We start from the raw sequence: 15,767 nt of genomic DNA on the forward strand, positions 1-15,767 counted from the left end.
TTTTGTACTTCTCTAACAATATTTTCTCTTGAGCGATTTTCTTCCTCTATACAGGGAATTTTGGCTGAAAATCAAGAAGTAGCCATAAAAAGGTTATCAAAAAAGTCAGGCCAAGGACACCAGGAGTTCATGAATGAGTTAAAACTTATTGCCAAGCTCCAGCATACCAATCTCGTTAGGCTCCTGGGTTGCTGTATTGAAGACGAGGAAATGATATTGATCTACGAGTACATGCCCAATCGGAGCTTGGACAAACTTTTGTTTGGTATATACATGCTAATGACTTATTAATTCTTTGTTTCTGCACATTGTTTTCCTTGTGTGCAAATGCCATGTACTGCAAGTTCAAATGCACTGTGTCCAAATATTTTATCTAAAATGAAAAGAAAAACACTTGCTCATCTTTCTTCATGGTTTGTCCAATCAGATGCACCTGAAAAAAGAGAATTAGATTGGGGAAGACGTTTTCGAATTATAGAAGGCATTGCTCAAGGAGTACTTTATATCCACAAGTACTCGAGATTGAAAATCATCCACAGGGACCTAAAAACAAGTAACATATTGTTGGATGGAGTCTTGAACCCCAAAATTTCAGACTTTGGAATGGCAAGGATTTTCGGGATAAATCAGACTGAAGCGAATACCAATAGGGTTGTTGGCACATAGTAAGTCTGCATATATCTGGTACATGTTTTCATTGAAGTAATGTTCTATTGCTTACTTCTCTACGTACTGTCAATTCATGTGCAGCGGCTACATGTCACCCGAGTATGCGAGATATGGTCATTTCTCTGAGAAATTAGATGTATTCAGCTTCGGAGTGGTGTTGTTGGAGATTGTCAGCGGAAAGAAGAATGCTGCTTTTTATCTCTTTGAACATTCACCAACTCTTGCTGGATGGGTAAGTGCTGAAAAACTATTCCAACTCATGATCATTCTGTTTTTAAGCCTTTCAAATTCACAAATGACCATGCGTTCAACATTTTAATTAGGCATGGGACTTGTGGAAAGACGGAAGAGGAATGGAGGTGATTGATGAATCGGTAAGGGAAACATGTCGGCTCGATGAAGCTTTGAAGTGTATCCATGTAGGGTTTTTGTGTGTTCAAGAAGCTCCAGCTGATCGACCAACAATGTCTTTAGTAATTCGTATGCTGCAGGGCAATGAATCTACATCTCTTCCACCTTTCAAAGAACCTGCATTTTCAACACACAGAAATTCCAGTCCTGTTTGTTCGTCTCAAACACCTACCATTTTTTCCCACAACACAGTCACCATGAGTTTGCCAGAAGGTCGATAGGCGTTGGAAGAGCGGTGACTGGCAAGCAGTTGAGAAAATAGTATAGTATATTAGAATAAACACCCCGACAACTAGCTGTTTTATACAACACTTAAAGGGTTCAATATGTATTTTCTAAAATGTAAAGTCTAATATGCCAGCTAAGGAACTGTAAGTGATGGGTTGAATAGTTGACTTAAGGGCTTATAGGTTAAGTTCCAGTAACTTGCATACGTTAAATCTTTGCCTGCCTGCTTAATTCTTTGTGCAGCCATGAATACCAAACCAAACTCAAAGTCCGTGTTCTCCGTTATTTTATTATGTGCATTTCTCGAGTCCCATGTTTCCTTTGCAGCTGACACCATTAGCGAAAACCAATCTCTCTCTAGGCAATCAAACCATTGTTTCTGCAGGTGAGATGTTTGAGCTAGGTTTCTTCAAACCAGGTCAGCTTTCAAACTACCATATAGGCATATGGTACTCCAAGCAAGTAGTATCCGAGATGACCGTTGTTTGGGTAGCAAATAGGGAAATACGGAAAGAACTTGGCTGCTGAAGAATTCAGCAGCCAAGTAGTGTTGGGGAAATACCAGTATCTGATAGATTTTCTTCTGTGTTGACCATCTTAGATGGTAATTTAGTTCTCCGGAACATGTCCAAAAACCCGGTTTGGTCAACAGATTTAAACTCCACCACCAGTTCTGGTTCTGTACAAGCAGTTCTTTTGGATAGCGGAAACCTTGTCTTCAGAGCCGGCTCTAGTAATAATACGTCAGAGCCTTTATGGCAAAGCTTTGATCATCCAACCCATACTTGGCTACCAGGAGGTAGACTCGGATTCAACAAAATTACCGATCATGCCCAAATTCTCACATCATGGAAGAATTTGAAGGATCCTGCGCCAGGTCTTTACTCTCTTAAGCTATCCCTGGATGAAAGCAATTCATATATCTTACTGTGGAATAGGTCTAAACAGTATCGGACCAGCGGATCATGGGATGAAAGTTCACATATTTTCAACCTGGTTCCTGAAATGAGGCTAAATTATATCTTCAATTATAGTTATGTTACGAATGAGAACGAAAGTTATTTCACCTATTCTCTTTATGATCCGAGAATTGCATCTCGATGCTCCATATCTGCCTTGGGGCAGATTCAGCAACTAACATGGTTGGAGACTTCCAAGCAGAGGAATTTGTTTTGGGTTCAACCAAGACAAGGGTGTGATGTTTATGCTTTTTGTGGGGCTTTCTCCAGTTGTAATCCCACACCCTCGTGCAAATGTTTGAAGGGCTTTAAGCCAAACCGGCAGAGTGATTGGGACTTGCAGATTTATTCTGGTGGGTGGTCAAGAACAACCAGTGTGCAGTGTGCGAATGCCACTCGAGACGGGTTTCTAGGAATACATAGCCATTCATTGCCTGAAAATATGAAATATGAAGATGCTGTTAGTATCGAAAGTTGTAGATCAATCTGCTTAAATGACTGCCGTTGCACTGCTTATGCTTATGCCAGTAGCAATGGATGTTCAGTATGGCATAGAGATGTCTTGGATCTGAAAGAACGTGATAACAATGGCGGTGACGGAAGAACTTTATACATCAGAGCTGCAGCTTCCGACATTAAGAAAAAACGTAATAAGACAATGATTATTCTTGTCTTGAGCCATTAATATTAATGTTGTCCTAATGATCTTTTTGTTCTCTTTGCAGCTGTAATTAAGTCATCCCTTTTGATTGCAATAGTCTCACCAATCACAGGTTTGCTTGTTGTCATTTTTGGCTATTTCTTATGGAAGAAAACATTGGGAAAGAAAAGAGAGCATAGGAATAGAATGATGCAGAACTGCCGATCTTTGGTTTAAGGGCTATAATAGCTGCTACAAACAACTTTGCTGAAGCTAATAAACTCGGAGAGGGAGGATTTGGCCCTGTCTACAAGGTGACACTTCTACTGTGTACTCTAAATAAAAATTTTCTCCTCATGCACACTTCTTGTTTATTTATGACCTTTGGATTGAATGATTCCAAAGAAAAGAATCACGAGACAGTACACATGGGTGTGCTGAAGGAGAAAAAAGGGTGTTCGAAAATAATTTCTCCTTTTAGAAACATGACCGTTCCTTTGCACTTCTCTAACAAATTTTTTTTCTTGTGCGATTTTATTCCTCTATACAGGGCATTTTGGCTGAAAATCAAGTAAAAGGTTATCAAAAAGGTCAGGCCAAGGACACCCGGAGTTCATGAATGAGTTAAAACTTATTGCCAAGCTCCAACACACCAGCCTCGTTCGGCTCTTGGGTTGCTGTATTGAAGACGAAGAAATGATATTGATCTACGAGTACATGCCCAATCGGAGTTTGGTATATATATACATTCTAATGACTTATTGATTCTATGTTTCTGCAAATTGTTTTCCATGTGTTTAAATGCCATGTATTGCAAGATCAAATGCATTGTGTCCAGTGGCAAAGCCAGGAATTGTCGAGCGGAGGGACGAAACTTAAAAGCGTAAAGGGTTCTAAAACAATGTGAACAATCAAATTCTTTACATAGTAGACAATAATATACCAATACAAAGAAGTTACAATTATTGTTGGCGATATTTTATGTTATGACTAATAACTAAAAAGTTACAGTCTCGTAATGTATTAATGCTAGAGTAACTTTATTATATGACTAATAACTAATTAAACTAACAATTCAATTACTCAATATCAGTAATTATTTAAATTATTCAATAATTCAAATTATCAATAATCAACAAATTCATCACTAATCTTCATTCATCAATATTCATTCATATCAATATCAACAATTTCATTCATCAAATGGTTCATATCAATAATTAATAATAAATAACAACATTACGCTATAATTCTATGCAATGCAATTAATTTCCAATCCACAAAAACACAACCCAAATTTTCACCTTTTATTGTTTCGGGGTTATAAAAATTTGAATTGAGTCAGCAATGGAATTAAAGACAGTACCAAAAACGACGGCATAATCGTTAGTGAGGATGTCACTGCAGTTGCCGCCGCCGTTGCCTCTGGACCACATCTGGGAGCCGTATGATTTCTACGAGCAGATCCACCACCACAACCCAGTGAGGCAACGAAGTTTTAATCCTTGTCGTCAGGCTCGAACACAAGACTCTCGAGTTGCACAGGTACAAGCTCGCGGGGAATCAGAAACAAGAGACACCCAATTGGGTGGCTGCGAACCCAATGGAGAAATGAAACAGATTGGTAATGGCTGAAACGGCGCTGTTTTGTTTTAAAAAAAATTATTTTTTTTACCAAGCCCAAAACCACGTCGTTTTGGCCTGGATTTAAAAAAAAAAAAAACAGCAATCTGCTGCTGCTGCGCGCAGCAGAACAGATTGCCCAGCAAAAACAGAGGAGAAGATGAACCAGGTTTTTCCAACGAGGCCCGAGAGGAGTGGCGAACCCAGCTCTCTAGTGGTGTTTCCCGGCAAGGGAAGTGGCGGCGGCCACTCCTCGCCCTCACGTGGCTTCGCCACTGATTGTGTCCAACTTTTGATCTAAAATGAAATGAAAAACATTTTCTCATCTTTCTTCATGGTTTGTCCAATCAGATGCATCTGAAAAAAAAAAGAAATAGATTGGGGAAGACGTTTTAAAATTATAGAAGGCATTGCTCAAGGAGTACTCTATATCCGCAAGTACTCCAGACTGAAAATCATCCACAGGGACTTAAAAGCAACATATTGCTGGATGGACTGTTGAACCCCAAAATTTCAGACTTCAGAATGGCAAGAATTTTCGGGATAAATCAGACTGAAGCTGTTTGTACCATACTTGACCAATTCTGAAACTACTGAGCACCGGTCAACGTTATACCGTCAAGGACCCAGAAGAGTTTCCCTCCAACCCGGAGGCCAATCACAGCGCGACACGTGTCGACACCAGAAGCCAATCATAGCGCGACACGTGTCAACATCGGAAGCCAATCACAACATGACACGTGTCAATGTCAAAACAAAACTAGAAACTCTCTTCTATAAAAAAAGATCATTCTCCCACAATATTGCCTAATGTCATTTGTACTAAATCATTCACTAGTACTCACTAAAGGATAGCTTGAACCTATGTACTTGTGTAAACCCTTCACAATTAATGAGAACTTCTCTACTCCTCAGACGTAGCCAATCTGGGTGAACCATGTACATCTTGTGTTTGCTTCCCTGTCTCTATCCATTTACATACTTGTCCACACTAGTGACCGGAGCAATCTAGCGAAGGTCACAAACTTAACACTTTCTGTTGTACCAAAGTCCTCACTGATTTTGTGCATCAACATTTGGCGCCGTCTGTGGGAACAACACTTATTCCCACTTTCTTCAACTTTGTTAAGCTGGTTTCCACCATTCGTACACTCTCTTTTAACCAGGCATCCATTTCCAACATGGGGAGTGAAGGAAGCCACAGCACACAGAATGACACCCATCTTGCACCTGGTGCGAAGTAACGAAAGAATGAACAAAATAAGTTTGCTCTTCAGGCTAAAGTCGATGTGCTGGAGGCTTAGAACAACAAGATAGCGATGAAGAATGAGATCCTCCAAGAGCAGTATGAGAAGGTTTTCGAGATGCTCCACGAGGCTAGATATACTAAAACACACGAGCTCATCACCCCTGTGGAAGTCAACCATCAACTGGGTACCCCCCAACACGGAAGGTCATTTGCCTTCGACATGGGTATTCCTGTTGAGGAGCGAGCTACTCATCGAAATGGCGACCAACATAAGACTTCTCTCAACCCAGCTGCTTCGACCCAAAGCAGGAGGAGTGGAGGAAGGCACCTCCTTACAGAAGGAGTGGAAGGATTGAAAGCTGTCTTTTACGACTGTCAAGACTTCCTAAAGCAACGTCGAGATAATCTCATCCATGTAAGCTCGAAGATCAATGACCCAAGGGTCTCTGAAAGACTCGGTCCCCTCCCATGTCCCAGGCCGACTACTAATTTGGGGAAAGGGCAACAAGTCTTAGAGAAACATGAAGGTATAGGGGACTCAGAGATGTTCCGACAGACATACCTTGGAAGTCAGTACGGCGAGTCTAGGGAAAAATCACATGCTCTTGATCAAACCTTCTTACTTCCAACAGAAGATGGAGATTTATAAAATAAAGCTCCAGTGGTACATGACTCCACTCAAGACCCTCTTGTCCTACAGTTCCTTAAGAAAGTAAACAAATTGAAGGCTAAACGACAAGCTGAGATACCTGATCGGAACCAACCTAGGCCTGACCCTTTTACAAGAAGGATCCTCGACACCCCCCTCCAAGCAAAGACCAAGCAGAAGTTTAGCTTGCAACTCTATACTGGAAAGGAGGATCCGATTGAAAACCTTAACCTCTTTGAGTCCACCATGGCATACCGGATGCACACCGACGAATAGCGATGTCTTCTCTTCCCCTCCACCCTTTTCTGGCGGAGCCCTAAACTGGTATTGCCGTCTCCCACTTGAGACGGTAGACTCATTTGAGGAATTGAGGAAACTGTTTGTTTCTCAACACATTTTCCAGACCGATCGCTTGCACTCTACGGATGACTTATACACTATTCGCCACAAGCCAGACGAGTCATTACGTATGTATGCTGGCCGCTTCAGCCATGAGTATTCCCGTTGTTTCTTCAAGTATATGATCAATGCCAACACTTGGAAGACTTACTCTAAGGTGATGGCGTAGACTTATAACCATGTCTCCGCCGAGGCAATGACATACCAAGAGAAACTCCCAACAACCATCCCCTATCAGCAAGTGGGAAGTGGAAGCCATACCCACCCAAATGAGAAAACTTCAACCTTTCAAACGGCAGCGGTGCCTTCCCTTACCTTACTTAATACTTTGCCAAGTCAACAGACATATCAATCTCAAGGCAAAATGAAAGATTTTCATCCTCACCAGTCTCATTTTAGTAAAAGGAGTAAGGGACACTACCGTGATAACCAAGGGTATCGCCACGATAATCCCCGACCCCAGGCAGTAAACACAGTGGGTCAAGCACGTGTCAGGACAGGCCTTACCCCGAGGTATGAGGCATACACACCTTTGAACGCCACATGCGTGGCCATTTACCCCAGCAGAGCACACCTGATACCGAAGCCAAAGCCGAGGCACCCGGATTAAAAGCCCACGAAGAACACAGGCACGTTTTGCTGCTACCACGAGCATAACGACCATGACGGCAAGAAGTGTATCACCCTTCGTGATCATATTGAAGCTTTGGCAAGTGAAAGAAAAATTTATCAATTCCTCATTCACCCTCTAAGGGCTAACCGTAACCAACGCCAGGTGAATGTGATATATTCCATAAGTGGCGGCACACCCATATCTAAATCTTCCAACATGGTTATGAAAAATAGCGAACGAGCTTTAAGGCCTAGCCAACAAGTGTTTCACGTGGAAGACATCAGGAGAGGCAAGTATCAAAAGCCTAAATGGGATCCAATATGTTTCTACCCTGAGGAAGAAAGAGGTATCATCTACCCTCACAACGACCCACTGATCGTGGAAGCTCACATAGCTAACTTTGAAGTACGATGAATCCTGGTAGACACGGGGGCTTCGGTCAATATCATGTTTGTTGAAGCTTTCAGAGCACTTAATGTAGCTGAACACTTGCTCAATCGCTCGATTTCTCCTCTGATAAGCTTCTCCGGTGATATCATGCAACCTTTAGGGAGCATACACTTACCTTTCACCATTGGTACAAGCCCTTACACAGCTACCATTACCACTAACTCCTGGTGGTTGATTGCCCAACGACATACAATGTCATCTTTGGACGCACAGGCATCAATGATCTTAAGGCCATGGTATCCACACATATGTTGTTGATGAAATTTCCAACCCTTTATGGCAATGGTTACATCAGAGGAGATCAACTTAGTGCATGATCATGTTACAACACTTCGGTCAAGCAACATCACCTGCATGTGCCCAAGGAAACCCTTTCTATACATGACCAAGTCATAAAGACCAGCCCAGACGAAGCCAACTTGGATCTTCACGGTGGTAATAGTCAACCCGACGATCCTCGAGACGACTCTTTCACCCAGCAAGCACAACCCGCTGAAAAGTTGGAGAAGGTTTCTATCTCAAAAGATTATCCAGATCGTATGGTGAAGATTGGCACTACCTTATCACCACCCATTCGATTGGCATTGATCTCTTTTTTTGCAAGAGAACACTGAGGTCTTCGCCTGGTTATACAAGGACATGTCAGGCATCTCTCCCGATATCATATGTCATCGCTTGAGTATTAACCCCAAGACCAAGCCGGTGAGACGAAGCGAAGATCTTATGACGCTGAACGATACGAAGCAATGAAGACAGAAGTTGAAAAACTCAAAGGCATAGGCTTCGTCTGTGAAGTCAATTACCCAACATGGGTAGCAAATACGGTCATTGTTAAGAAAAATCCGACCAAAGAAAGTATCTTGCTCCAAAAGGTCTTGTGGAGAATGTGTGTCGACTACACTGACCTAAACAAATGATGCCCGAAGGATAGCGTTCCTCTTCCTCTCATTGACTGACTTATAGACTCTACGGTAGGGTATGAACTCCTGAGCTTCATGGATGCTTACTCAGGATACAACCAAATCCTCATGAACCCTCCGAACCAAGAACACACAGCCTTCACTACTGACAGGGGACTATATTGCTATAAAGTCATGTCCTTCGGCCTAAAGAATGCAGGAGCGACTTATCAGAGACTAGTCAATTCAATGTTCGTCGAACAGATTAAGAAGAGCATGGAAGTTTACGTTGATGATATGCTAGTCAAGAGCAAACATGCTGACCAACACATCACTAACTTATCTGAAACTTTCACCATTCTGAAGAGGTGTCAAATGAGGTTGAACCCCAACAAATGTGCCTTCAGCGTAGGCTTTGGCAAATTCTTAGGCTTCATGATAAGCCAATGAGGCATTGAGGCTAATCCCGAGAAGATCAAAGCAATCTTCGACATGAAGGAACCGATAACTTCAAAAGACATCCAGAGCCTTACTGGCAAGGTGGCAGCCTTAACTAGGTTCATCTCTAAGACCACAGACAGATGTGCTCATTTTTTCAAAGCATTTAAGAAAAGTAAGAAGTACATTATCTGGACTGATGAATGTGCCGAGGTATTCAAGAACCTCAAGGACTACATAAGTAAAGCCCCTTTGCTCTCCAAACATGAGGTTGGCGACACTCTCATTATCTATCTATTGGTATCGGCTTCAGCAGTAAGTTCCGTTCTCATTCGAAATGATAGTAATGTCGAACGGCCTGTCTAGTACGCTAGCAAAGCCTTACAAGATGCGGAGACACGATACTCCAACATTGAGAAATTAGCTCTAGCATTGGTCATGTCTGCTCGAAAACTTCGCCCTTACTTCCAAGCACACTCCAACATCATGGTTACCAATCATCATCTTCGACATATACTCCAAAGTCTTGACACTTCGGGGAGAATGATCAAATGGGCTATAGCATTAGGTGAGTTTGACATCGCCTACCAACCAAAGCCAGTTAAGAAGGGCCAAGCAGTGGCAGATTTCATCGCCGACTTCACATATCCTGTTGACATTGTTTCTACGCCTAAAGAAGTTGTTTCATTACCCTCGAAAGCTTAGAAAATAGAACCAACAGCCCCAACATAGAGTCTATATGTTGATGGCTCGTCCAACCAACAGGGTTGTAGAGTAGGACTAGTCCTTATGACCCCTGACAAAGTGGCAATGGAGTATGCTCTTCGTTTCAAATTTAAGACATTGAATAATGAGGCTGAATATAAAGCCCTTCTAGCAGGCTTACGTTTGGCCAAACACCTTAGGGTTAAACGAATTGATATCTTCAGTGACTCCCAATTGATGGTTAACCAGGTCACCAACAACTTTGACGCTAAGGATAGCTCCATGGCAGCATATTTGGCACAAACACAATTGTTGCTCAAGCACTTCCACTACTAGATCACCTAAATTCCTCAAGTGGCAAATAGTCATGCAGACGCTTTGGCTTGCCTTGCCTCAGCAGTGGAAAACAAAATTGGGAGAAAAATTCAGGTCGAATTGTTAGCATCATCAAGCACCATGTCCACGGAAATGTGCAACTTACAACAGGGGGATAGTTGGATTACCCCGATTTATAAATTCCTTACGCATGGTACCCTCCCAAACGATAAAGTCCAAGCTAAGCAGATTCGATACAAGGCTACCCGTTACTTGATCATTAATGACAAACTTTACAAATGGGGTTTTAACCTACCATACATAAGATGCCTTACGCTCGCAGAGGCGGAAATTGTAATTCGGGAAATACATGAAGGAGTCTGCGGAGATCATGCTGGATCTCGATCCTTAGCACACAAGGCTTTTTGCCAAGGATATTACTGGCCAACACTCTACCAAGATGCCATCAGAACATCTCGCTTATGTGATAAGTGTCAACGCAACTATTCCTTATTCCCTTCCCCAGCCGCTCACTCTTATGATCAGCCCTTGGCCCTTCGCCCAATGGGGACTTGATTTGATCGGCCTAATGCCTACAGGGAATGGCAAGGTCCGCTATGCAATCGTTGCAGTCGACTACTTCACAAAGTGGGTTGAAGTAGAACCCTTGGCAACCATTACTGAGGCAAAAATAAAAGACTTCGTATGGAAGAACATCATTTGCAGATTTGGCATTCCCAATGTGATAGTCACTGACAACGGGCGACAGTTCGACAACAATAAGTTCAGGATGTTCTGCTCTAAGTTCAACATCAACTTATGTTTTGCCTCTCCAGCTCATCCCCAGTCTAAAGGACAAGTCGAAGCCATCAACAAAATAATCAAGCGAACTTTGAAAACCAGCTTGGACAAGGCTAAAGGTTGTTGGTCAGAATTCGTACCCCAAGTTCTTTGGTCATACAGCATTTCGTATCGAACATTAACAGGAGAAACCCCATTCTCACTTGCCTTTGGTACAAATGCAGTTGTTCCAGTTGAGCTTGAGTAAGCAACGTTCCGAGTCCAGAACTACGGGCAAAGCGAAAATGACAAACAACTTACCCTCAACTTAGATCTAGTCGAGGAACACAGAAACCAGGCTCACTTGAAGAATGTCGCCTACAAGCAGCGCATCTCCAACTACTATGACTCAAGGGTCAAACCTCGTTCTTTTAAAGTAAGGGACTGGGTATTGAAGAAAAGATTACTCTACGACAGAGTCTCGAGTGAAGGAACACTTAGTCTGAACTGGGATGGACCGTTGAAAGTTGTTGGCATCAGTCACCTTAGCTCCTACAAGTTTAGAAGCTTCGATGGCAAGACCCTTAGCTATCCATGGAACGCTGATCACTTGAAGTACTATTACAAGTAAACTCACATTGTACAAGTGTTAAGCTTCAGCCGTTCGACATCTTATGTAACGAAGACTATTTGGCATGAATTCAATAAAGAGGTGATTTAGAGAACTTGGTCCTAATCTTCTTACATTCCTAGCAATGAAACACTCGGGTTCAAAACTTCAACATGAATGCTTCCAACATGAAACAAAGTCTAAGTATATGTCAACAAGACTATACAAATAAACGAACATCTTCACAGTATATTCGTTCAATCATACATCCCAGCACATTCATACATAAGCCAACTATGCTTCGAAAGGGTTCAACATACTTTGTGTCATTTGACACATGCTACAATGTGCCTCAACACCTTGCTCTTATTCTCACCAACCAGGTGATGAAATGTGAAGAATGAACTCATCTTCATGTCACCAACCAGGTGATGAAATGTACAACCCGTACTTTCATTTATGCCACCAACCAGGTGATGAAATATACAACCCGTACTCTAATATCATTTGGCAACTTGCCACTCATGCCACCAATCAGGTGAAGACGGAACTCATCTTCATGCCACAAACTAGGTGATGAAATGTACAACCAGTACTCTTCTTCATGCCACCAACCAGGTGATGAAATCTACAACCCGTACTCTAATATCAGTTGGCAACTTGCCATTCATGCCACCAACCAGGTGAAGAAGGAACTCATCTTCGTGCCACCAACCAGGTGATGAAATGTGATGAAAGGTGATGAAAGAACTCACCTTCGTACCACCAACCAAGTGATAAAAGCAACTCACCATTCATTCAACCTACCAGAAGACGAATGGTACAACTTATACATGCGAACTCCTAGCATTCACAAATAATCAAAAACCCTCAAGCTTAACAACTCAACTAGGGAAACACTTATGCCCAACAAAAGTTATAGTCATCAACAAAGTCTTATTGCAAGCCAACAACAACTTCAGTGCATGACATACGAAGATTAAGCTATTTAGCCCTCTTGCATTTGCTTCAAACATTTCTCCTCTGTAACAATGCAAGCACTATAACTCGTAGAAAGCTTCACACACTCTTGATCAAAACAGTGTGAAGCAAAACCAATTTATGGTGCCAACAAAAGCTTCATCAAAGGAGTTAACCACAATTCTTAAAAGCTTCACACACTCTTGATCAAGACAGTGTGAAGCAAAACCAATTTATGGTGCCAACAAAAGCTTCATCAAAGGAGTTAACCACAATTCTTAAAAGTTTCACACACTCTTGATCAAAACAGTGTGAAGCAAAACCAATTTATGGTGCCAACAAGAGCTTCATCAATGGAGGGCAACTACAATTCTCAAAAGCTTCACACACTCTTGATCAAGACAGTGTGAAGCAAAACCAATTTATGGTGCCAACAAGAGCTTCATCAATAGAGGGCAACCATAATTCTCAAAAGCTTCACACTCTTGATCAAGACAGTGTGAAGCAAAACCAATTTATGGTGCCAACAAAAGCTTCATCAAAGGAGTTTAACCACAATTCTCAAAAGCTTCACACACTCTTGATCAAGACAGTGTGAAGCAAAACCAATTTATGGTGCCAACAAGAGCTTCATCAATTAAGGGTAACCACAATTCTTGAAAGCTTCACACACTCTTGATCAAGACAGTGTGAAGCAAAACCAATTTATGGTGCCAACAAGAGCTTCATCAAAGGAGTTCAACCACAATTCTCAAAAGCTTCACACTCTCTTGATCAAGACAGTATGAAACAAAACCAATTTATGGTGCCAACAAGAGCTTCATCAAAGGAGTTCAACCACAATTGTTAAAAGCTTCACACACTCTTGATCAAGACAGTGTGAAGCAAAACTAATTTATGGTGCCAACAAAAGCTTCATCAATGAAGGGCAACTACAACTCGTAGAAAGCTTCACACACTTTTAATCAAGACTGTTCGAAGCAAATTCAATTTATATGGTTCATCCAAACCTTCGACTACTACAAGGTGTGGCTTGCATCACAATCTCTTGCTCAACAGTGTGGAAGCAAAATTTGTATATGTTGTCTCTCCCACATTTTCAAATTTCTAGTTTCCCCAAAAAAAAAAAAGGGAAATTCAACAAAGCTTCATCAATGGAGGACAACTAAAAATTCTCAAAAGCTTCACACTATCTTGATCAAGATAGTGTGAAGCAAAATCAATTCATGGTACCCAACAAAGCTTCACCTACAAAGCTTCACCACAAAAGATTCACCAACAAAAGCTTCAACAAATGGAGGGCAACTACAAATTCTCAAAAGCTTCACACTATCTTGATCAAGATAGTGTGAAGCAAAATCAATTCATGGTACCCAACAAAGCTTCACCTACAAAAGCTTCACTCACTTTTGATTAAGATAGTGTGAAGCAAAATCAATTCATATTACCCAACAAAAGCGTCAACTCCAAAGCTTCACCTACAAAAGCTTCAACACCAAAGCTTCAACTCCAAAGCTTCACCTATAAAGCTTCAACACAAAAGCTTCACCTACAAAGCTTCAACTCCAAAGCTTCATCTACAAAGCTTCAACATAAAAGCTTCACCCACAAAAGCTTCACCCACCACAAAAGCTTCACCTACAAAGCTTCAACACAAAAGCTTCACACACTCTTGATTAAGATAGTGTGAAGCAAAATCAATTCATGGTACCCAACAAAGCTTCAACCTCAAAGCTTCACCTACAAAGCTTCAACACCAAAGCTTCACCTACAAAGCTTTAATATATATATATATATATATATATATTGGAAATTCGAAAGAAAAAAAAAATCGAAAAAAAAATTGCCTAGGCCTCATCTTCTTTGGGCCTAACAACTTTCATAACAAATATATATGAATGAGGAGTTTTGGGCTACCACTTAGAAAGGAAATGCCTCATTCGTCAACTCCCTCGATCGGAGACTTGGGTGACTCCTACCATATGCTATTGCATCTTGATACTCGGAAGTCTCACGACCACTTAGGAACTTGGATTTTTCAAGTCTTCAACCGAGAAGTTTTCCTCACTCGGGAAATTAAGGGAGCACTACCTCAACCTACATGCTTCACTCACAAAGCTTTAACATACAAACTTCAACAAAAGAAAAAATTCAAAGAACATAGTGAAGAAGACTTTGGTGTATTTAACACAATACGTTGAAATGAAGCAAGGCTTATTTATTGATATCTCTGATAAGTTACAAATATGTACATATACATGAATCAAAATAAACAAACAAGAAGGAGCCTTCACAAAGATTGCTCAGGAGAAGTCTCAGCAGTCGGCAGAGCCCTAGAAAGAGTAGGCACCGAAGGGTGATCATTCGGAGCCTTAGTACTGGGCAGAACCCCAAAAGGAGGAGACACCGAAGGTTGATCATTTGGAGCTTCATTACGCGGTATAACCCCAGAAGACGAAGGCAATAAATGCCTTTGGAACAAACTCACAAACCTTTTATGATCAAGTAAAATCTAACCATCATATTCCTGCAGTTGGTCATGCTCATTCTTCATGTTTGTAGCATAGTCATGTGCGAGCATGTGCAACTGTTTATTCTCATGCTTGAGCCATCTAATCTCCTGTTTGAGACTTATCACTTCAGCCGCCAATGATTCAAGTTGGCAGGTTCGAGCAAATAGGCGTTGGGCCATATTAGACACAGAACCTGCACATTGAACATTGAAAGCCAGAAAATCTTTAACAGCCAACTCATCGGACCGTTTGGGAAGTAGTCTGTTATCTTTGGGAGTGAGAAGGTTCCTAGCCACCACCGCAGCGGTCATATCATTCTTTATCACAAAGTTCCCAACGATAAGAGAACCAGTAGGGGATAAGAAGGATAGGCGCCATATGTTGTCTTGAGGAGACATAGCTGTTTCTTCACCAAAGTTCAAGTCAAAACGACGGTCGGATGGGCCAGATATTTTAAAAAATGATGAAGGAGAAATGAGGTCCAATAAATCTCTGAAGTACGAAAATAAGGGGAAAATTCCTACAAGCAATAACTCTTTGAACGTACTTCTTGCACACAATTGGTGCCCCTATAAAAGAAAGGGCAGCATGGCCGTTTGTTCAAAAATTGAAGAGGCACCACTCTCTGGATTTCGAGAAGCAAATTTTCTTGAGTAA

At 41.5% G+C, this 15,767-nt stretch overlaps 1 protein-coding gene and 1 long non-coding RNA gene across 14 annotated transcripts in view; one reads left to right on the plus strand and one right to left on the minus strand.

Annotated features, from left to right (window-relative positions):
- Positions 1-15,767, plus strand: part of LOC126582591 (cysteine-rich receptor-like protein kinase 44) — a 106,699-nt gene that overhangs the window by 80,973 nt on the left and 9,959 nt on the right. Inside the window, exons 5-8 of one of the 13 annotated variants that reach the window (XM_050246749.1) lie at positions 55-265; positions 428-665; positions 751-901; positions 993-1,539. The exons of 8 other annotated variants lie outside the window; for them this stretch is intronic. In XM_050246749.1, coding sequence (XP_050102706.1) covers positions 55-265; positions 428-665; positions 751-901; positions 993-1,301 — 909 coding nt within the window. In that variant the 3' untranslated portion in view covers positions 1,302-1,539. Of the gene's footprint in view, positions 1-54; positions 266-427; positions 666-750; positions 902-992; positions 1,540-1,559; positions 1,694-1,932; positions 2,915-15,767 lie in introns of those variants that run through there. 4 more of the 13 variants (XM_050246750.1, XM_050246754.1, XM_050246755.1 and 1 more) reach the window with 4 other exon arrangements.
- The window catches only part of LOC126582601 (uncharacterized), a 72,968-nt gene that overhangs the window by 50,210 nt on the left and 6,991 nt on the right, over positions 1-15,767 (minus strand). The window contains exon 2 of the long non-coding RNA XR_007609553.1: positions 1,186-2,019. This is a non-coding gene — a long non-coding RNA (uncharacterized LOC126582601). The remainder of the gene's footprint in view (positions 1-1,185; positions 2,020-15,767) is intronic.

This window comes from Malus sylvestris, chromosome 9, assembly GCF_916048215.2.
Source record: "Malus sylvestris chromosome 9, drMalSylv7.2, whole genome shotgun sequence".
In the NCBI taxonomy this organism is placed as follows: Eukaryota; Viridiplantae; Streptophyta; class Magnoliopsida; order Rosales; family Rosaceae; genus Malus; species Malus sylvestris.